The sequence below is a fragment of the Leucopleurus acutus genome, assembly GCF_964270905.1.
Source record: "Leucopleurus acutus genome assembly, chromosome: 11".
Lineage (NCBI taxonomy): Eukaryota > Metazoa > Chordata > Mammalia > Artiodactyla > Delphinidae > Leucopleurus > Leucopleurus acutus.
In genome coordinates, this window is record NC_139152.1 from 23,164,819 (window position 1) to 23,188,910 (window position 24,092).

Sequence of the window (24,092 nt, forward strand, 5' to 3'; positions counted from 1 at the left end):
CTCCAATTTTTGCCAGAATTATTCTTAAATTTTATTTTAAAATGTCAGAAATTCTAGTACCATCCTGGGCTTCTAATCCAGGATAAGGGTGATTCTCATCCAGATAGTCTGTGGACTGCACTTGGAGGGATACTGCTCTACCCAGTATTCAGGAGTGTTTTGATCTTTTCCCTTGAATTCCACATTCACTTTTCCACCAATGACTCTCACATCTACTTATGTTTCCAATTCTTTGCTATTCTTCAGGTCCCTATGTCTACCAGCCAACCAGATACTCCCCTGAAATGTCTTGTAGACACATTAGTGTCATCATTTAAAACATTAAGCTCATTATGTGTATATATGTATAACTGATTCGCTTTGCCGTACACCTGAAACTAACCCAACATTGTAAATCAACTATACTCCAATAAAAAGTTAAAACAAACAACAACAAAAAAACCCATTGAGCTCATTATCTGTCCTCAGAAGCCCCTCTAGTTGTCTTTGTCTTGGCTAATTTCATAGTCCTCCATCCGTACAGTTTCCTAAAGCAGAAGTTTAAGTCATGCTAGGCACTTCCCACATGTTCCTCCACTTAGTTAATCAAATTCTATTAATTCTACCTCCTACCAAATTCTCCCATTCCCTCCTCTCTAAAATCTGTCTTGTCTGTGCTACCATTGTCTTGCTTTATCTAAATAACCCTCTCACTTGATGTCCCTGACACTCTTGCTTTCCTGCTCTAGTCCATCCTTTTCCAGACCACCAGAATCTTTTTTCCAAAATGCCAATCTGATCATCTTCTTTTTAAAAAATCTTCAGCAATTCTCTATTATAGAAGCTGAGCAAAAGCAGTCGACTATCATCTCCTTGTTTTCTCATCATAACTGAGGGGATTGACTAGCGGATGAGCCCTTTTCACTCCCTCGCAGTCCCCCAGGAGTGGTGGCTACCTAAGGTCTCATGTCATATTTTGTGTTTTGTCTCAAGAGGAGGACTTTCATATATTTAGGAACCAATTACAATGAGGAGATGCCTGAATGGGCTTCGGGTGGGCTTGTCATGCACACACCTGGCGGTCAGGGTCAGGGTACAGTTGGTCTCTACCGGCTACCAGGGTCAGGATATAGTTGTCCTGGCCCCAGCTCCTTCACTTTTCTGGTCACAAATTGGACTCTACTCTGCTTCGGTGGTTTGAAGAAATCAAAGGTATTTTCCTCTTCAGGAGGTTCTTCTCTTCAGGGGAGTGTCATGTGGGGTTTGACCTCCTTTGTTATACTTCTATGTCCTGGAGACCCAACTTCAATTGGACCTCTTTTGTAGATTAGACCACACCTTGAGTACTGTATTCGATTCTTAGAATATTATTTTCAAAGTGTCATTGGCAAACGAAAACTTACCTAGAGAAGGTAAGCGTGAAGGTGAAGAGTTTAACAAACTAAGGAACTGGTTATGTTTAACCTAGAAAAGTGTATTCTTGCTCAGGGCATAATATTGGGTTGGCCAAAATGTTCCTTCAGTTTTTAAGTAAAAATAAAAGACACATTTTTCATTTTCACCAAGAACTTTATTGAACAGCATATTCACCCTTCTGTTCCACTACCTTCTGCCATTTTTCAGGCAACTCCATAATTCCGTCTTCACAAAACTTTTAATCTTTTTGAGCAAAGAACTGTTCCAGGTGCCTTTTACAGTCTGCCAGGGAATTGAAATTTTTTCCATTAAGAGAATTTTGTAAAGATCAAAATAAATGGAAATCCGAAGGTGCAATGTCTGGTGAATACGGCAGATGACTCAGAACTTCCCAGCCAAGCTGTAACAGTTTTTGCCTGGTCGTCAAAGAAACATGCAGTCTTGCGTTATCCTGATGGAAGATTATGCGTTTTCTGTTGACTAATTCCGGATGCTTTTCGTCGAGTGCTGCTTTCAGTTGGTCTAATTGGAGCAGTACTTGTTGGAATTAATTGTTTGGTTTTCCGGAGGGAGCTCATGATAGAGGACTCCCTTCCAATCCTACCGTATACACAATATCACCTTCTTTGGATGAAGACCGGCCTTTGGTGTTGGTTGGTGGTGGTTCATTTCGCTTGCCCCACAATCTCTTCTGTTCCACATTATTGTACAGTATCCACTTTTCATCGCCCGTCACAATATGTTTCAAAAATGGAACGTTTCCATTATGTTTAAGTAGAGAATCGCATGTGGAAATATGGTCAAGAAGGGTTTTTTTGCTTAACTTATGTGGAACCCAAACATCAAAGCGGTTCACATAACCAAGCTGTTGCAAATGATTTTCAATGCTTGGTTTGGATATTCTGAGTATGTGGGCTATCTCCCATGTAGTATAACGTTGGTTGTTCACAATTAATGTCTCGATTTGATCACTGTCAACTTCAACTGGTCTGCCCGACCGTGGAGCATCGTCCAGCAAGAAATCTCCAGCACGAAACTTCGGAAACCACTTTTGACACGTTCTAATAGTCACAGCCCCTTCTCCATACACTGCACAAATCTTTTTTTTTTGCATTTCAGTTGTGTTTTTACCTTTCTTGAAATAATAAAGCATAACATGCCGAAAATGCTACTTTTTTCCTTCCATCTTCAATGGCTACACAAAAGTTCACTAATTTTGATGTTTTTATTCAATGCACGCTGATATGACAGCTGTCACATGCAATCTAACAAAATTGTTCCGAAGTTAAAGACAACTAAGCGGTATTAGAGCCATTGTACAGAAAACCCGAACGAACTTTTTGGCCAAGCAAATATATGCTTTTATTTTTTTAATTTAAAATTTTGTTTTATGTTTTAACTTCCTTTTAAAAATTGAAATACAGTTGATTTGCAGTGTTAGTTTCAGGTGTACAGCAGAGTGATTCAGTTATACATATATATATTCTTTTTTCAGATTCATTTTCATTACAATTATTACAGGATATTGAATATAGTTCCCCGTGCTATACCGTAGGTCCTTGTTGTTTATCTGTTTTATATGATATATGCTTTTAAATAGTTGAAGGACTATTCAGCCATTTACTCTGTCACAGTTTCAGAAAATACAACAACTAGAACCGATTATAGGCTCTCACCAGAGGTTACGTGTAACCTTACACTTTTAGTGAACCTCTAGTCAAGGAGAGTGGTATTTCTGGAACAGTAGTTGAGCGATTACATTTTACATATTCCACTAGATTGGTGTATTTGTTCCTCAGCGCTGGCAGGGCTTCAGGACCAACATTAGAGTTATTAAGAAAATCCAGATTCCCCAGCTCCCACCTCAAACTGAGTCAGTCAAAGCTTTGTGGGTAGTACCTGGATTTATATTTTGAAATTACCATCAGTATTTCTCCAGCTGAGGTAAGAGGGAGAGGAGGAGAACTGACTACAAACATTTGGGGAATTTTTCTGAATACATATCTCTCCCCTCTCCCCACCTTGTTTTGTGATGGAGACTGAACAGAATAGAGGGTTACCATGGGCTCGTGTGTTTTTTAACGATATCATCAGATGATCCTAATACTTAAAACTGCTGGAATAGGACATTATAGTCTGTCTGGGTTTTGATGCTTTTCTGTTCTTCCTTCCTCTTGACATACTCTCCTCTATTTTTTCTGAGTTCTTATCTCAACTTTACAGGGTTTCCTGAGGGGGTTGATTGAGACAGTTAGGTGGCTCCATTAGCGTTTACCACTGTGCATATCAGTGGTCACCATCAACACAATTTGGTAGATGTTTGGTTCAAATCTTGTGGTCCAGTATTAGGAATATCAATGGAATGAACCAGCTGAAAGAGAATTCCTTTCCCCATTGTGAGAACTGGCCAACTGGAGAGAGAACTTACACATTGGCTCACAAGTTTCATCAGTCGTAAGACCTTCAAATTTGTGAGGTGATGGCCTAAATATCATAACTGTTGAAGTTTAAGTAGAAAGTTAGTATGTATATTTGATGGTATGTATATCTGATAGACCAGAAAATAAAAATCAAAGAGATGAAGAGGTGTTTATGGGTGCTTTCAGAATGGGCTGTGAGTCAGTTGTATGGATTTAAGTAGCAGAATGTTTTCTCTAATAAGTAATAGAAAACAAAAAGGGCTGTAAAACTATGTTTTCAAGCTGATGTTATCAAGAGCATTTGACAGTAGGCTGCAAACAAAATCGTGGGGGGGAATGTTTATACACACATGCACATGCATATACAAATGTACACATGGAAGTTATTGAAGTTCTTCAGAGATTAAATTCTGGTCAGTTAACTGGGAGCTGGCCCTCTTACCTTTGAAATTATGCTATGCAATTTCCACCTCAATGTGCAACTTATTTCCAGGGCATTTAGAGTTTATGGTTTCTAAAATTTGTATTTTGGGGAATACATGGCTCTACCCAAACTGATCTGCTACCTTATCTTAGCCCTTGTTTCCTTGAGGTCAGCACATCTTACCCCAAAGCCTACCATGCTCTTACTACTCCACACAGCTGCCCCCCCGTTAGATATTTGATCATTGGTATTTATCATCAATTGCATGGTTTTTATTATTTCACCAAATGACTGTGCCTTGGAGAGGTTTACGTGATTGAATTCTCTTTTCCCTGTTCCTTGTTTGGTCATTCCTCACTGTGACTAGACTTGCTTGCCACCTTCAGCTTTGGTATATTATCCAACATAAATTGCTCTCTCCATGATTTTTTTTTTAAACCTAGGTTCTAAGGCCCTGGAATATTCCAATGGGATTTTTGATTGCCAGTCTCCTACCTCCCCGTTCATGGGAAGCTTGCGAGCTCTGCACCTTGTGGAAGACCTGCGCGGGTTGTTAGAGATGATGGAAGCGGATGAGAAGGAAGGCTTGAGGTGCCAGATCCCGGACTCCACGGCGGAAACGCTCGTCGAGTGGCTGCAGAGTCAAATGGTAGATGTCTGCTTGTTACAGGTCCCGCACGGTGAACCTTCTGTGGCTTATTCCAAAATTTAGAACGTAGAATAGCTGACCAGAACAGGAAAAAACAGTCATAGGGCAATAGGTTTGCCCTGATTTTATCCCTTAAGAGATTCTGATTCCCTTTTGACCCTAAGGGTAGTTTTTTTTTTTTATATATATATAATTTATTCTTGGCTGCGTTGGGCCTTCGTTACTGTGTGCGGGCTTTCTCTAGCTGCGGCGAGCGGGGGCTACTCTTTGTTGCGGTGCGCGGGCTTCTACTTGCGGTGGCTTCTCTTGTTGCAGAGCACGGGCTCTAGGCGCGCAGGCTCAGTAGCTGTGGCTCGCGGGCTCGAGTGCAGGCTCAGTAGTTGTGGAGCACAGGCTTAGTTGCTCTGCGGCATGTGGGATCTTCCTGGACTAGGGCTCAAACCCCTGTCACCTGCATTGGTAGGTGGATTCTTAACCACTGTGCCACCAGGGAAGTCCCAGAATAGTTTTTTTTAAAGTGCTGTTAGTATACATTTCATGAATGCCAGCTGGTCACCTGATTTTACCCATAAAAGTGGACTAGCTTTTCAGTTGTGCTTGAATGACCTGCTGTGGCTTAAAACCAAATAGTCCTGTGAGGGAAAGAACAGTTGCACTTAATAGATGCTTTCCTGGTAGTACTGGGAAGTTTACTGTAAAAGGACCCAATAGCAATTCAAAATAGGGAGTGCAGTGAATAGATACTTCTAATAACAAGGGAGGTTGGTAGCAGTAGTTGATGTCAAGTGCCATCTAGTGGTTGTGGCAGTCATTTCAATTCCAGTGCATGAGTTAAGCTGTGGATTGGGCTTTAAATGGTGTTCTTATTCACTGAACAATGAGCCTCTTTCTAGGCATCCGGCAGATCTGCCCTTTCCCGGGACATAGTGGTAAATACCGTGGTTTTAGTATGTGTTAAACACGTAAAATCTAGAGAATATCACAAAAATATTCAGAAGAGAAAGTAGAAAAGGTGTTTATTTTGTGAGTATTTAAAGGATATTCAATTTTTAGGAAGATGCATGAATAAGCCTAGAAGTTAATTGTATCAATATTTATATAAAAGCTAATGAAAATTGTATGAAAGAATCAAGATCTGTTTTTGGTCTGTGGTGGAAATGTAAGGTGTTCGCTTTGGGCACCTTAATAAGTACATCCTACGACTAAAGCATTTTCATGTGATGTGACACAAATACCGGTGTTCCCACCCAGTCCCATGCTGGACCTTCTTACGTTTCCGGCCAATATATTGTACCTTCCCATTTCAAGCACAAACAGTACGATCCATCTTTTAGTGGTGGTGCATTTATGCAACCTTGATAGTTAGAGATATTTTACTTTTTATAATACACAGTGCCTCATTATTGTACTTTATAATTGCTCTGCAAGTTTCTCCTCTAGAGATTTAAGTATCCAGGTTTGCTGATTTCTTTGGAGAATTGCTTCATGCTCTGAAACCAGACATTTCCTAGCATATTCCTTAGGCTATTTCTACTTCCTCTCTCACCCCTTCTTTACTCCATGTTTTCCTGACCATTCAGCACGTAATAGGAAAGGAACTTATGCTGGTAGAGGAGCCCATTCCCAGCCAGCCTCCAGAGGCAGCCAATGGCAGCCACAGCTTGAGAGTACTGTGGCTGAATTTTTCACTTGTGTCCAAAACTTTGCCATTAATGTGTGCTCAATCTGTTCTGTTACAGTATTTCTGGAAAAGATTGAAAGTGGTGATGATGGTATCTGAACCTAAATCATGTCATTCATACCTTTTTCAGAAACTTCCAGTGACAGTCACAGCTCACTGAGAGAAGCCAAAGTACTTGCTGGATTGCAAGGCCTTTAGGACTTACTCCTCACTGCTTTCTGACCTAGTGTCTCATTGCACTTCCCCTCTTTCACTCCACTTCAGGCACATGAGATTCCTCACTGATTCTACAACATGCTGGGGAGACTGGCCTCAGGGCCTTTGCACTGGCTGTTCACTCTGCCTGGAAAGTGCTTTCCTCAGATATGTATGGCTAGCTTTCTTGCATTCTCCTTTAAAAGTTGTGCTCTCAGTGAGGCCTTTCCTGGCCACCCTATCTAAAATTTCACATATTTATCCTTCGTAGTACATCTCCCTGCTTTATTTTTTTCTAAAACTCACCACTTTCTTACGCAATATGTATTTGCCATATTTATGTGTATTTTCTGTCTCTCCAACTGGAATGGAAGCATCATGGATCAAAGCTTTTTGCCTATGTTTAAAACAAACCAAAAGTGTATCGATGTTGCCTAGAACAATGCTTGGCGCTTAGTAGGTGGTCAGTAATTATATGTGTGATGAATGATGCTCCACGAATGATAAAATGGCGTATACATTTGGATGAACTGAGGTTATTTATTGCGTTAAATTTATTCTTTGGGTGCATAATGGCTTGTTAATTTGTGTTTTGGGTTGCTCTCTATCTTAATATTTGACATTTTAAAGTTAAGTAGCCACAAAATGACAAATACTTTACATACCTTACAAAGATTCAGTTTTCATCCAAAAAATGACAATAAAAAACTAGATGTGAGTCCAGGGAGGTAAGTTTTTGGAGGGTTAAACTTATTTATATTAGTCCGACTGATTTGTATCTGTCCCCTCACGTGGACCCCAATCCTTCCAAATTACATGTATTTTCTCAAGCACGTAGAAAATGAAAAAATAAAAGAAGAAAGATGGCAAAGGGCAAAGCCCAAAGCAAGAAGGGGAGAATGGGAATGAGTGTTTGGAATAATGAAGGCATAGGTGTGACATGAATAGTCAGAGCTTACCCTGTAGCAGACTTTAATTTTAGATCCAATAGGTGGAGGGTCTTAAGGCTTGCAATTTAATGATTTGCTGATAGTATAGCTTTCTCCCATTTTAATATGTCAGAAGTTGTGATGTGTCTTACGATCTTAAAAGAGGTATCTATTACACACGTTTTAGCTGGGATTGTTTCTTTCTTTAAATAATAAGGTACCTAGAGTAGTCAAATAAATTCATGGAGACAGAAAATAGAATAGTGGTTGCCATGGGCTGGGGTAGGGAGGAGTGAGAAGTTAATATTTGATGGGTACACAGCTTCGGTTCTGCAAGATGAAAAGAGTTCTGTAGATGGATGGTGGTGATGATTGCACAACAGTGTGAATGCACTTAATGCCACTGAACTGTCTACGTAAACATGGTTAAAATTGTAAATTTTTTTTTTTTTTTTTTTTGCGGTACGCGGGCCTCTCACTGTCGTGGCCCCTCCCGTTGCGGAGCACAGGGCTCCAGACGCGCAGGCCCAGCGGCCATGGCCCACGGGCCCAGACGCTTCGTGGCATGTGGGATCCTCCCGGACCGGGACACGAACCTGCGTCCCCTGCATCGGCAGGTGGACTCTCAACCACTGCGCCACCAGGGAAGCCCCAAAATTGTAAAGTTTTATGTGTGCTTTACTCTAATCAAAAATTTTAAAATTAATAATTTGATAAAATTTAATGGCATCTTAGAATTGGAGGAACACAGAATCCTACGAATTGTATTGTACATGGGATAATCATCAAAATAACGAATAAATGAGATCCTGTCGTAAAAAAGCCATGAATGATAAAGAAGGCAGGGCTGTAAATTGGCAGTTACAAACACTGGCTCCGGAGACAGCAGACTTGAACTTTAAATGTTGGCTCTGACTCTTAGAAGCTTGTAGGATTTGGGGAAATTTTCTTAAGCTGTCTGTCTCAGTTTCCTGATCTGTAAAATGGGAGTGATAGTTTCTGCCACACAGGGTTATGAGGATCCCACAAGCTAATGTATGTTGAGTGTTTGTCGGTGAGCCTGGTGGAGGGTTAGTCAAAAAGGTAATACTGAAGAGTGGATTGTAGAGAGCAAGGGAAACGTTTAACAGGACCCTCTGCAATGAGGGAAAGAAAGGGTTGAGTCCAGTTACAAGGGAGGTTAGGTTACAAATTATTTCTACAGTTTACTTCTTTGATAAAAGAGTACAGATATTTCCCAGACAATGGGGAAGCTTCCACAACATTTTAGAAAAACTTATTAATGATACTAGTTACGTAATTAAGATTTCATTCATGTTTAATGACGGCCAACTTGGGAGTCCATGTACTTGACTGACTGATGCTAATCTACTCATTAGTGCAACTGGGCATTTGAATTTCTAACCCTTATTTTACCCAAGCCAGGAAGATCCCCTGGTTTCCTGTAGGGTGCAGGTTATTCCTTCACTGCTGATTTCTGCTGCCTGTTCAATTGTTTCATATGATCAGAAGCGGGATAAGAAAAAAGAAAATAGTAACACTAGTAGCCTGTTAGAGTGAAGGGTATTAAATCTACAAGAATGAATTTGTTTTAATCAGGTAGCTATACCTATAGCCTTCTAGGAATGAATAAGTTTCTTTTAGGACTTGGAAGTGTGTCTCCTGTGGTTAAAAAAAAAATCAATTGAATACAACATATTTGTTCAATAACTGAGGTATAATTCTCTGTTTTGATTGTGAACTGTTGTGTGTTAACACAAATATTAATAATGGAGAATTATGTCCTTCATCCAGTTCAGAGTTTAAGAGAGCAAATAGAAAAATATGTCTAATTGTTTGAGCCAAACAAGTGGTTTTTGTTTACTTTCGAGCTAACTTGATGAATTGCCCTAGAACATTCTTACAATGCTTTTTCCAGTAGATGGAGCTGAGGTTCATGACCTTCACCAGATCCTGAAATCCCAAAGTGTCTGATCATTTGGCATTTTTAATTATGAAGCAGTCTCAAAATCACCAGAAATTACAAAAAGACAGTTTTCAACAAAGTGAATGAAAATACTGATGGTAAAAACTGCAAGTCAGGCACCATAAGCCATGAGATAAGTAGCATATAAAATGGGGGAAATGAAGTGTTCGTGACTGGCTCCTGACCTGTTAACTCATTCTAATGCATTTCTACCTTTTCTCTATGTTAAAAAGAAAGATAATATTAATCCTAAATGTACCTCGTTTAAATGTTTCTGTAAAAATAACAATACTCAGAATTTATTTAAAGAGTTCAGACACGGGGTATGTTGTCTCCAGGGCTGCTGGCTGTTCTTCCCGAGTCCCTGACCCTCAGCCACAGAATCCGTCCCCATCCCACCATCCCCTGATCCCTGCTGCTCTCTGGCCAGCTTCTCTTTTCCTGTGTGCCTCCAGGGAATGTTTTCTCAAGCCTTGGCAAACAAGGTGCATCCGAGGATTGTATCCCATATGTGGTCACAATTATCTGAGTTATGCCACGTCTCACTGAGACGTCCTGGTTGAAGTTAAACCTGTTTTTCCCTTAGGCTTCTGGAAAACTCACATGGAAAGGGTCCACAGAAACAGGAAAGCACATGGACCAAGTCAGCAGAATTCTCCATCAGGAGAGGCCAGGGCTGTGTGCACAGCGAGAGAGGCGCTCTCAGTGGAATCCCAGGCTACCAGTAGTTGTTGGGGTTGAATAAAAAGATTCCTCTATTCTTTTATGAAAGTGAGTTAAGAAAGAATAAGTGGCAAGAAAAATAGCGACAGCATTTTTTCTTGATCTCAAGTTCCCCTTCCCAAAGTAGAAGAGGTTCTTTCGCTAGCTCTGCATCCCGTCACATAGCTAGATTTTAATAAATATGAACAGAGGAATGAGTAACGGGTGAATGAATGAATATGGTGCACTCCTAGAATAGGAGCTGGGCCTTAGTTCCTACGGGACCTCCTGTTCTCCATCCTTCTGGGACTCAGGGGACTTTGGAGTATCCCTGTGACCGGGATAATGTTGCAGCCTCATTGTGTACCCCCTCCCTGCTACAGAAGCCTCAGCAGCATGGTGATGTGCGTGAAAATAAGGCGAGGAAGGGGTACAGCCCATCTTCTCTCCTCAAGAAAAGTGTCTAAAAGAACTCTTTAGGAGACACTAAAGCAGCCGAACCTCACCCTGTATTGGCTGTGGATGCGCGAAGGAGGGAGGTGCTGGCGTGCCCTAGCTGTGTAACAGGATAGCCATTGTATCTCGGCAATTAATATTTTAATGTGGCACAAATACTCCAAGGGAAGCTCTCTCACTGTACTTCTAACAAGACTGGTAGATGAAAGCACTTGGCGTCTGCTGCTCTCCCCAGCCTTGCAGATGTAGTGACATTTTTGGAGTAATGCACCTCAGAGGCTGGCCTACTGCTGTGGTTTCTCTCGCTCCAGAGCACTGTTTAGTTAAGAAGATACTTTCTGTCTCTGGGAAACAAGCACCGTGAAAATTAAAACCCAGAAAAACAAACCCTCAAAGCCATAGTCTAATTTTGACCACATCTGTAATCTTGACTTGGAAAGTACAGAATATATTCAGGCTCATTCTGAGTTTCAGTCTTTGATGTATTTTCTGACAGCATTGAATAAACTGATGTCTTTCTGGGAGAGGGTCATGATTGGGCTTTTGGGATGGGATGAAATGTGTGGGAGGTTTATGTCCCCTTTTGGTCTTCTTTCTGAGCAGAGATGCTGAGATTTTGGAATAAAGAGAGGGCTTCCTGAAGACGTTGTTCTTCTGAACTGCAGTAGAAATTTAGGAAGGAAAAATAAGTAGGCTGTTTGCAAGACTGACCCAGAGTCAGAGGTACTATAGTACACAGGGGCACTGGCCGGTTGGAGGGGATGCTCCACTAGCCCCAAATGGTAGCGGTGTTGCCCTGAGATGATTGTTTACAGCACAGAGGTAGGCCTCCCCACCCTAATTATACCACATCAAGTGCGAGGACAGGGCAGCAGAGCACCGCCTCTGCCTGGTGGCTTGATTTCCAACGTTATTGGTGTAGTGTTCTTTGACTCTTAGGACAAAAGAGTATGAGATGCCTTACTGCGGTGTTGGGCCGAAGTGAAATATGACTGTGATATTTGTGGCTGACAGATTCAAGTCTTATCTCACTCTCTCCTCTTCCCCAGTCTCTCCTAGGAGAGCAGGCAATAAATGTTTGCATGCGGTGGTACAGATATAATACTGTGATTAGGACATGAAAGACCCTGTATTAGATATGTCTTTTGGTAGCTAAAGATAGCATTTAATTGAAGGAGCTTGAGTGAACTGCACATTCCCTTTTCTTTCTTTCTTTCTTTCTCTTTTTTTGGCTGTACCATGCAGCTTGCGGGATTCTCAGTTCTTCAACCAGGTATTGAACCCGGGCCATGGCGGTGAAAGCCCGGAATCCTAACCATTAGGCCACCAGGGAACTCCCCCCCACCCCCCGCTTTCCTTTGTTGATACTGAATTTTAAGAAACAGAATCATGAAATCAAAAAGGCATGGCAGTTTTGTGGGGTTTTTTTTGTTTGCAGTGCACAGGCCTCTCACCGCTGTGGCCTCTCCCGTTGCGGAGCACAGGCTCCAGACACGCAGGCTCAGCGGCCATGGCTCACGGGCCCAGCCGCTCCACGGCATGTGGGATCTTCCCGGATCGGGGCATGAACCCGTGTCCCCTGCATCGGCAAGCGGACTCTCAACCATTGTGCCACCAGGGAAGCCCAGCATGGCGGTTTTTAAAACTATATATATTTACTGGGTGGAGAGAGAGAGAGAGAGAGAGAGAGAGAATGAGGAGGGTGTGTGTGTGTGTGTGTGTGTGTGTGTGAGATAGTACTAGTCCAACTATTTCTTAACATTTGTTGTCCTTATAAAATTGGACTGATTTTCTTTTCCCTATTTTAATTTAGTTACTCACCATTCTGATTTGGGAATGTTATATTCAAAATGAGTTCTATGTTATAAATAAGTTTAATTGTGGCAAATCACTGCTTGTATGTTGATCTTGGATTTTAACAGGACAACAGAACTCAGGAAAGAACAACACACCAAAAATGAAGGTTGGGGACAAAAGAGGGCCAAGTGTAGGCTAATGCAAACCAACAGAACTAAGAAAATCAGAGGAAAACACAGCATGATACTTTCAGCAAAAATAACAGACAGAAGACTCCCACCTGCCATGAATTAATAACTATTGAAACTGGGTGATGAGTACAAAGGGTTTCATCATTATAGTCTTTACTTTTATATATATTTGAAATTTTCTGTAAAAAAACATTTTAAAAAAGAGATCCACATAAGGCAAGATGTTAACATTTATTACATCTTTTTACTTGATTGTGTATTTATATTTGATGATTAAGGGGAAGTTTATATGAAAAGAAGAGCTCCTACTTAGATGGCAAAGGCTGAAGTAGATGGTGCTTGATATTACATGTAGCACCTGCCACGTGAGTTCAGGCAGTTCACGTTCTCGGGTGTGGTTTCTGGCCCTAGGATTCTATAATTCTATGAGGAATCAAGCTTTGTAGACATTTTTCCTCCATTATGCCAGGAAAATCTGGCAAACACCATGGGTTCCTTAATTAAATTAAAGTATCACTGTTACAGCCCAGCTGCATCTCCTGCCCTGCCCTCCCTGGTGTGCTACACTCCCGCCCTTCCACACACCGTTAGATGACGATTACATTGTTGAAATCCTCCAGTTGATTCCAATTTTGACTTAAACTTTCAGCTGGACTGAACATGGTCAATGTAGGGTTGCGTCATGAGTTGAACTAGAAAGAGTTATTCTGAAGGCATCTCTGGGATTTTGAGTAAAGTAATTTGGGCTGGTGTTCAGTGTTTTGGATGTTAAATCGACTCAACAAGAGTTTATACCAAATATGTTTTTAATTATGAGCTTAGGGTTTGGTAAGCATCGTGGGAGAATCAAAAGAAATGTAAGAGTTTCGTACTGAGGTACTGTTGGGAAGAATAAGTGACCAACTCGCGTAAAATCACTAGCAAGCCCTCCCTGGTGGAATATGATGAAAAGTTAATTGTGAAGTTCAAGACAAGACACAGAAGAGGAATCAGTAGAGGAGAAGAGAATGGCACAGTATAAGGAGGAGGTGGGAACTGGCTAAGAAAGATGGATTTCTGTGAAGGATACAGGCAGAGAGGAGTGGGAGGGCGTACAGGGGTGGGCACAGAGCCCTGGAGTAGATGTTGGAAAGGAGAATGGACGAAAGTTCATTGAGAGGAAGAAATTGATGGTGAGGAGGAAAAAGGCAATAATGGTAGGTCATTTCTCAGGGAAACAGGAAATCAAGGTTCCAAAGTAGAGGAATGGTAAGCTTTTAGGAAGGAGCTAAGGCTCAGTTCCCCTGAGACTGGCAGGAAGGAAGACAGGGAAGACGTAGGAGGCAGTACGTAATGTTGTGCGTTGAAGAAGGAAGTATATGAGGGAGTTCATGCAAGAGGACCTCAATTACTGTGCATTAAAAAGGCTCTGAGGTCACCTCTTAAATGTGGTAGGAAGAGGGCGGTACAGGCTTGAGGGGAAAGGGGTGTGTGTACCAGGTGGTAGAGGAAATGTGAATAAAAGTCTTACTGAGGGCTTCCCTGGTGGCGCAGTGGTTGAGAGTCCGCCTGCCGATGCAGGGGACACGGGTTCGTGCCCCGGTCTGGGAAGATCCCACATGCCACGGAAAGGCTGGGCCCGTGAGCCATGGCCGCTGAGCCTGCGCGTCCGGAGCCTGTGCTCTGCAACGGGAGAGGCCACAACAGTGAGAGGCCTGCGTACCGCAAAAAAAAAAAAAAAAAAAAAAAAAAAAAAAGGGGAAAGGAAGATTTGTCCTGTGATTTGAAGACTTGAGTAGCAGGAAGAGGCCGGTGGTGTAAGTTGCCCCTGTTGTCTCCCGTGTAAAGGCCGGCATTGGTAGTCCTGGATTTGGGACTTTGGGAGGAGAGGGCAGGAATGGAAGGGCCTCCCAGGTCATTCCCGCTGATAGAGGCATTCAGGGGGAAAGAGCGATTTTGTGCCCGACCGCATGCTCACAAAGCTTTGCGTGCCCAGGTGGGCATCCACTGTCAGTGACTATCAGTAGCCACTGTTCCTTTTGGGTCATTATTTTCTTCTTCATGAGTTGTTTTTTGTTCTTGTTGTTGCTTTGTATATAAACCATGTTTCCTTCTCATATTTTCTATTAAGGGCAGTAACAGCTGTGCTGAATTCAATTCAGGTTCCTTGGATTAAAAACATATGCAATTTTTATTTACCCACAGTAGTTCAGTTTTTACTCTTCTTTTTTTTTTGGTAGCGCCAGGTCTTTAGTTGAGGCAGGCAGGCTCCTTAGTTGCGGCTAGCTGGCTCCTTAGTTGTGGCATGTGAACTCTTAGTTGCAGCATGCATGTGGGATCTAGTTCCCTGGTCAGGGATTGAAGCCGGGCCCCTGGCATTGGGAGCGTGAGTCTTATCCACTGCGCCACCAGGGAAGTCCCTCACAGTAGTTCAGTTTTAAAGAGGGTCAGGCTTACCCGTATCACTTCCTTTTTCAGACAAATGGACACCTCCCTGGGAATGGAGATGTGTATCAAGAAAGGCTGGCACGTTTAGAAAATGATAAAGAATCTCTCGTTCTTCAGGCAAGTGATTTTTAAATGCTGTTTGTCCCTCATGACTTAACTTACAAAGACCATTTTAAATTGGGATGGCAAGTTCAGATGCTCGCAGGAGCCAGACTGCTAATAGGAGTAAGCGCAGTAGGCCATCTGTACACGTTCAGGAGCGGTGAGGACTGTGGCAGAACAAGCATACATGTGAACAACACTTCTCAGCCTCTGCTCTTCAAGGGCCAGTCTGATGACAGGCACAGTGTCATCTGATTTTCTGATGTGATCTGTTTCTTTTTTAATATATAGCAGAAATTCTGATTTTTATACTATATATGTGTGTCTATATATTCATACATCTGTTCCATAAATATGAATAAGTATTTCTGAATCTGAATATATATTTAATTTTCCAATTTTAAAAATGATATCATGGACCAAACAAAACACCAAGTGGGTAGTGGAGTCCTGTTTGGAGGCTAAATCAGAGTTTTCCTCTCCTTCATAATCCTTTAAGTCCTTGGCACGCAGTTTACTTTGGTAGTTGAGCTAAAAGAACTGAAGCATATTTACGAGTCTGGTGATCGTTGGGAGGCAAACTCAGGTTTGCAATAAGCACTGAGGATGAAGGACTAAGCCAGTGGCTCCTCTTGCACCTCTGAGCTACACCCTGGCTTTCGAACACATTCGTGGACGGTGTGATCATGAAACATCTCATGGAGGTTGGATTCCCTGGACTCTTTGTTTGTCAAGCGTCAGATTTAAATAGTCCTTGATAACTTCTCTTTCAAACATTAACTTCATTTCCTCTCTTAATCTCTAATACCACCTCCTACCCCCACCATCCCTCAAAAAAGATAGTTTCTGTATATGCTCTTTCTCTATAAAGTGTTGCACATCCCCAATCAGCCCTAACTTCCTTGAAAATTGAATAGGAGTCTTCAGACCAATAAGCATCACATAAATAAGAGTGTGAAGGTCTGGCTTCTTATTAATTCTCAGATTTCTTTTTTTACAGCCAAATGAGTGTTAACATCATCCCAGTTTTTGTTCTATGTAGAGAAATAAAGTTGGCAGTGGGACCCAAAGTCTTCCTAATCCATTACAATATTTTGCTCTAAATACAGGTAAGTGTGTTAACAGACCAGGTAGAGGCTCAGGGAGAAAAGATTCGCGATTTGGAGTTTTGCCTTGAAGAGCACAGAGAGAAGTTGAATGCCACAGAAGAAATGCTGCAACAGGTATGTTCAGAAGCGGGTACCGAGGTGGGGTTTTTCTGCTGGCCTATTTGAGATGCTACATTTATATGTTGCGTTTGCTCTGATGCAGTGGTGAATTTCGTGATTCACTTAGCCTGGTTTATTTTACTTTTTTTCTTTTTGGCTGCGCCGCTCGGCATGTGGGATCTTAGTTCCCCGACCAGGATCAAACCCACGCTCCCTACAGTGGAAGCATGGAGTCTTAACCACTGGACCACCAGCGAAGTCCCCTGGCTTATTTTAAGCAAAAAACCTAGAGTAGCAGGTCTCTAAACACATACACACAGTAGAAAGTGTTCACTGCAGTTAGAGTCTGGAATAAAATATTAATAGGATTGTAGATAATTTTAAATGTCTCCTTTATGCTTTCATATGGTTTCCTAATTTCCAACCATGAATGTATATTTTATGATTAAGAAAAAAGATAAGTACCTTATGTGACTTATTGGAAAAATTGTGTAATGTATGTGGGTGCACACACATATGGTGCTCGTCTGTGAGAGGGCCTATAATACAGCAGGTAGAATACACACTGGAGCGAGACTGTTAAGGTTGAGTCTCTGCTTTGCCATTTCCTTGCTGTATGACCTTCTGCAAGTTCTTAACCTCTCTGTTCCTTAGCTTCCTCGTCTGTTGAATAAGAATAATTCATGAATTATCCTATGAGTTTCTATCTCATAAGGTTGTTTTGAGGACTGAACCCCTGAATACCTGTAAGAACAGTGCCTGGCACATAGCAAACATAATAGCATTTTCAGTGTTGTCATCAGGCTTAAGAATATATACGTTTATATATGTGTGTATCAATATAATGCTTATTGAGCATTAGTTCGGCTCTTTGAAGGGTAACTAAAGCAAATAATTTTTTCCAAATGTATCTATTATTGATTAATCTTCACATCCTCTACTTAAGAGTTACTGCTTCGCAGTCATAAGCGAGACACATCCATATGTGGCTGTTCACAATAAAACAACTTTTGGATGTATCTCTTAAATTCTAATAGGAGCTTCTGAGCAGGACATCCTTAGAAACTCAGAAGTTGGACCTGATGGCTGAAATATCTAACTTGAAGTTAAAACTGACAGCTGTAGAGAAGGACAGATTGGATTATGAAGATAGATTCAGAGACACAGAAGTAAGTGATACCCTTCCTCTCTCTTTATATACATATACGTATCTATGCACATATATACGCATACTTATATATCTCGCACACACGTATTCCTAGAACAAGTTGAAATTCCTTGGAGTTGTGAAGGAGAGGCAGTTAATTACTATGTTCCCTCATTATCCATGCTTCTTTTTAAGAATAAACTTACACTGACTTTTTATCACTAAATGATAGTGGTAATTTTTATTTTGAGACTTTTTTTTTTTTTTTTTTCTGGCGGTACGCGGGCCTCTCACTGCCGTAGCCTCTCCCGTTGCGGAACACAGGCTCCGGACACGCAGGCTTAGCGGCCATGGCTCACGGGCCCAGCCGCTCTGCCGCATGTGGGATCTTCCCGGACCGGGGCACGAACACGCATCCCCTGCATCGGCAGGCGGACTCTCAACCACTGCGCCACCAGGGAAGCCCTATTTTGAGACTTTTGATATGAAATATTAATCCTTTCACTTGCCTTTAGAAATACTTTTGACTTTCGGACATTTGGAGCTTCTGTCTATCTATTCTAGCCATCCATGCATCCATCTGTCCATCTGTTCATCCATACTGATTCTCTTCATTGTGGAAATAATGGGTTCAAGTGCATGATTTTACTAGTAGTTCTTATTTAAGCACACTGATTACTTTGTAGTAAGTAGATTTTTAAATGTGTATGGCAAACATGCTTTCATTATGTAATCATAAAAATCGCAGATTTTTAGAGGTCATTTAATTTGGCCTTCTACTTTTGGTCTAATCCACATGTAAGTCATTCCAAATAAATACAGCTCAGTGTACTTTTGTGAAATTCAGGGTAGATTCTACAACATGAAATACCCATTTTCCTGGCTAAACATGCTTTCTTGTTTGTTTGACCTAGTTTATTGTTAATAGTTAAGTTTATTGTTATTTTCTAATTTGTTAATTGCTTTTTTGTCAAGGCGGAGTTCAGAGCATATCCAAATGAAATCTATTCATTTGAAACTAAGTATAAAGAACTGGAGAAATTTTTTCTCTCCTAGGGCCATCTCTTCCTTTCTCTTTATTTTGTTTCCTCAGTTGGGGTATGGAGAGGTGTCATACTGAATTAGAAAATTGGGTACCAAGAAGGAGAGAGGAGAAATCATTTACTTACTTTCCCCCTCTGTCTTCATTTCAAATATTTGTTTTATGCTCACTACATGCCATCACGATATGATATATATTATCCACATATGTTAGCCACTGTGTGAAAGTCCTTCCTTGAGCTGAATGCAATAAGGTTTACTCCATTGTTATTTTTAAAATCAAATTTTCTGTCGAAGATGTAACTATAATGGAAAGTCTTGGTATATGTATTACTTGCTCAGTAACAAAAGGAAATCCCCAGCTTAGCTCATGTTTTAATCTTAAAGCTCTTTGTCAGTCACCTATATAAGCATGTTTTTTCATTTAATTGAGGCTGGGGCTTTTAAAACAAAACTTAGGAAGTTACCTACTTTCATTAAAATTCTAGCTTTTGTGCTTTCTTTAAAAATCTGTTTGGATATTTCCTCTTTTCCCTTCTGTCTTTCCCTGACTCCACAGGTGCTACAGAACACATTGGTAGAATTCAGTCAACAGATGGATAACATGGCAGTGGAGCTAACTCTGGTGTCAGGAAAGAAGTTTATCGTTTTGGGGCATTAAGAGGTGGCCTTATTATACACACAAAGTTTAGGGAAAGTCTTAACCGGCACAGGTGTGGTTAATTTGGATATGAGATGTTAACCAAATATTGGGACTAAATTGAAGTAGCTGTTTTAGGATTTTTTTTTTTTTGTAAGACCCCAGAGCAATATCTACATCTCTTGAGTTTGTCTGCATTTTTTATAAATCCTTTTTTGGGGTTTACTTGCTTTGCTCGTGCATTCTCTCAATCATATGGAAGGTGATCTTGTTATCAAACTTGTAGTAATCCCTGATAATTTTCTAATAAACATTCAACACTATTGTTAAAATGTAGCATGCACATACTCAGAGATTATGGGATATATGATAAACTTTGTTAAACATGAAAATAGTCTTCAAAATTAAAACTAAAAAAATTAAAATTGAATATGCTCATTTTCTTAGAATGAGCATAGAATGCTCATTGTCTTAGAATTTTAGATTATTTGGAGACGAATTTCTAAGAAAACATTGGAGTGGGGGAAGAAGTATAGATACTTCCAAAAGACTGGGGGTAAGAGTCTTGAAACTTTGGAAGATTGAGGGCTTGCCTGTCCCAGGAACTGCTGATAGATGTTCGGCATCGTTCAATGGTGCCCCCTTGTGGTAAGAATACAGATATCAGAAATGAGTTTCTGTGGAGCCCTGAAGAGTTTTCTGAAAAGGAAAAGATAACAGGGATTTTCTTTTTAAAACAGTACTGAACTTCTGATAAGAAGTCAGTTGGAAATAATTTGTATTACATTTTTCAAAGTTTCATGTTAAGGAGCTACTTCCAGATTTCCCAGCTTGACTTTTCATGGGAAGATAGGGCTTCTTTCAGATTAGAAATTTATGTTCATGTTTATGGTGTTGCTACAAAGCATGATTGGGTAGGTTTTTTTTAGTAGAAAAATGACCTCAATTTATAATTCTATTTTATTCATTTGTTTCTTCTTTACAAATTGCCACTGTTTCTAAAGGAAATGGTAAAATACAACAATCCAATAGAATTCAAAGCTGTTTTTTACCAATAAGAAAGTGGGAAAATATATATAAGAAAGACCAGATTGATTAAGGAAGGCTACTAAGAATTCGTATTATGCAAAGATGGTTAATAAATGGGAGATAAATAAATGGGAGAAACTGACCTTTTCCTTGAACTTGAATTCTGAACTTGTACATAAGGACTCACAACTAAAATGTTATTAAATGATGTCAGTTATTTACCTCATTCATAAAAGGACAAAATAGATATCCTCTTATTGAAACATTGTATTAATAGTAATTATAATTAATATTAATAAGTCATTATTATATAATACTAGGTAGTACTTTTCCCCCTTTTACAAGAAACTACAATTTAAAAGCTTGTAGGTTTTCTGAGAAGTGTATTTCACAACAGCATCCTTTTCTCTAGCCCCTGTGAGATTGAATTCTTACACTTAGAAGTTTAGAATAATCCCTCAATAAAAAACTTTTATTTCTTATTGCATTGTTCTGTTTGTTTTTTACAGCATTCTTGTGTAATTCTTTTCTGTCTGTGAATCTGTGGCTCAGGAATAAATGTCTTGAAAAGAAAGGAACAAAAACACGTTAACCATTGGTGGGGTTTTCATGCCTTGTGGTTAAAAAAAAAAAAAAGTCTTCACAGAGTATTTGAGCCCTTCTTTTGGATGAGTTGGTATTGTTTCACATTCTAATTTCCTTTTCCTATTCTCTGGGCTCTGGACAAAGATATGTCACTATTGCTCAGAATATTTAGACAAATTTTATAAGCAAATTAGTTTTGTTTGTTTGGTTTTTTTTTTTGTGGTACACGGGCCTCTCACTGTTGTGGCCTCTCCCGTTGCGGAGCACAGGCTCCGGACGCGCAAGCTCAGTGTCCATGGCTCACAGGCCCAGCCGCTCCACGGCATGTGGGATCTTCCCGGACCGGGGCACCAACCCGTGTCCCCTGCATCGGCAGGTGGACTCTCAACCACTGAGCCACCAGGGAAACCCACAAATCAGTTTTTTTTAAATAAAAGTAGAAAAGTTGTATGATTGTATTTGTATTATGAAAACATTAGGATTGCTTTCTTTTTCATTTTCCAAATATAAAATTATGATGATACTGAATATATTTGTAAACGATAAGGCCCTCATCTACCCTCAAGTTGTGAATCCTTGGTCTAAAGTGTTTAAATTTCATTTGATTCTCCAAGATTGGGCTGATGAACAATCTGTTTTTTGGTAGAAAAATTAAGAAATTATTAAAGTATTTTTGTAAATATCCATATATCACTGAAAAGTCTCTAAAAGTAAATGACTTTACTAAAGAAAATTTCTCTGGTTTATTTTAAAAGATAAGAGTTCATATAGTGATTTTTAGTCTAGAAATATTTGCACAATGATAGTAAGCGATCAGCTACATTTCTTAAAATTTTAGTCACCTTTCATTTTCATAATCAATCGCATCATTTTAGGGCAGAGGCAATGTTTTCAATGGAAAGATGCTTTAATTCTCAAGGAGACACATTCATTTTCAGTTGTCTGATCTCATTCATCCAGCTTTAACTCAGGAGCTATTGACTGAAGATTTCCAAGCTGCTATTTTGGTAGATAAGTGTGTTACTGGTTTCCTAATGTATTTCCTTGTCGCTTTTTGGACAGGGGCTAATGCAGGAGATCAGTGATTTGAGGTTAAGAGTCACTGAAATGGACAATGAAAGACTTCAGAATGAAAAAAAGCTGAAATCTACCAAAGTAAGTTCTCACAATGGCAAAAATTTTTATATAAATGGCTCACTATCTACAATCAATAATATAAATAAAATACATTTTCTACTTAGTATATGATAGAGAAGACATTTTACAAGGGAATGAAGTTTTTCCCCAAGCTGGAGACCATCTTGAATTTAAACACTACTGTTCTGAATAAGAATCAGGGTTTAACTAATCTGATAGAACGTAACCTGTCATTTCTCTTAATTATCTAACCTCCTTTATAAACTGATACTGTTTTCTTGGTTACTTAGCTTGTCTTTTTCTATCTGTAGTTTTCTTTCCCTCCTGTCTCTCTACCAGTCTTTAATGGCCAAACTTTCTAGCATGAAAATCAAGGTGGGTCAGATGCAGTATGAAAAGCAGCGGATGGAACAAAAGTGGGAGTCCCTGAAGGTGTAGTAGACCTTGGGTAATGGGGTCCATGGCCTGTTGCTTTCTGGCTTGTGTTGTTTTGCTGTGATGGTGTTTTTAGTGGTGTGTGCATTCATTTTGTGTGTGTGTCACCTGTTCTTTAAAAATATGTTTAAAGCTGATTAGAGGGACAATACAATCCCTAATATTGTTTTCAGAAACATATGAAATAGTGAAAAACAATAAGCAGGTAAAATAAAAGTATTCGTTTATAAATTAAATCTCACTCTCTTGGACTCTCTGAGATTCAAGCTTAGTAAAATAATTGCAGCAATTCAGCTGTGAAAGAATTCTGGTATCAGTAGTAGACACTGTTTTCTTCCTTCTTGGCGATAAATGTGTGCATCGGTTAACTCTGTCATGGCAGTGAGTAGAAGTTACTGCTTAGAAGCACAGTGAGAACAGGCAGCACTTCCTGCCAGTGCTACTGAAAATTCCTTGTATTTGGTGTCCATTCCTACCATAAACAAAAACTATAGGGCCAACTTCTTAGCTCCATTGGAGAGCTACATCTTCTCATAATACCAAACATAGTACGTATCTTTAGAGACTGCAACTATATGAAGAAAAATAAAGGTGTGCTTATTAGCATTGCATGGCTTTATTTCCTGGGTTAAATACAGCCAGCAAAACTTAAATTTGTCAAAGCTAATTCTTTACCAAAATGAAACAGAAACAAACATTAGTAAATAGCACATTGGATTTGGGGTCTTAAATAGTTGTGTAGTTTAAAAAAAAAAGACTTAAAATCTGTTTTCTAAATCTCTTTTTTTCCATTGTTGTAGGAGATTCTATTCTTTTACCTTAGTGATGAGGATGAATTATTTAGTCCCGTGATTTGGCTAAAGTTGTTCATCACATGCTACCTTACCCACTAATTAAGCTCTATCTTGTCCAGGGAACATGAGTGCCATCTTGAAATGCTGAATAAATGTCAAGCAAGTCTAGTATATTATTTTCCAATTTGCATTTTGTTTTGCTTGTATGACACTAAGCATCTAATGATTATCTTCCTTGATTAACTTGGTCAGATTTTTTACCTAACATAAGATTTAAACCTTAGGGCTGCCCTAGTCCTAATCACACTTTAAAAGATTTATTTTTAATTTGGTCACAAGGAAACTTGAAATAATTATACCATAATTATTATAAGTTGTACTTTTATTAATTGTCTTGCTTCCTGCTTATCATTGCCACTGTCTGATTTCTGAAGTTTGCGTCTAAATTCTTGTAGTTTTTTGTTTCATTCACAAAAACTAATTATTGACTTAAGAGTTAACAGAATCTCTGAATATTCCCTTTTAGTCATAATCTACTCTTTTTAAATGAACTTATCATTTGTAGGAGGAACTGGCATCTCTAAAGGAACAGCTGGAAGAGAAGGAATCTGAAGTAAAAAGACTACAAGAAAAATTGGTTTGCAAGATGAAAGGAGAAGGGATTGAAATTCTTGATCGAGGTAAGAATATGTATTTAACATTTGTTCTCTTGTTTTGTTAAAGTCGTTCAAGATCTGTAAAA

General features: G+C 39.8%; 1 protein-coding gene across 8 annotated transcripts in view; it reads left to right on the top strand.

The window, feature by feature from the left end:
- PPFIBP1 (PPFIA binding protein 1) overlaps positions 1 to 24,092 on the top strand; it is a 174,327-nt gene that overhangs the window by 108,900 nt on the left and 41,335 nt on the right. For 7 of the 8 annotated variants that reach the window (XM_082851072.1, XM_082851078.1, XM_082851071.1 and 4 more), the window contains exons 4-9: positions 4,683 to 4,888; positions 15,263 to 15,349; positions 16,444 to 16,557; positions 17,580 to 17,711; positions 22,047 to 22,139; positions 23,916 to 24,030. In XM_082851072.1, the coding sequence (XP_082707198.1) occupies positions 4,683 to 4,888; positions 15,263 to 15,349; positions 16,444 to 16,557; positions 17,580 to 17,711; positions 22,047 to 22,139; positions 23,916 to 24,030 (747 nt within the window). Of the gene's footprint in view, positions 1 to 4,682; positions 4,889 to 15,262; positions 15,350 to 16,443; positions 16,558 to 17,579; positions 17,712 to 22,046; positions 22,140 to 22,460; positions 22,554 to 23,915; positions 24,031 to 24,092 lie in introns of all 8 variants that reach the window. The other variant, XM_082851077.1, reaches the window with a different exon arrangement.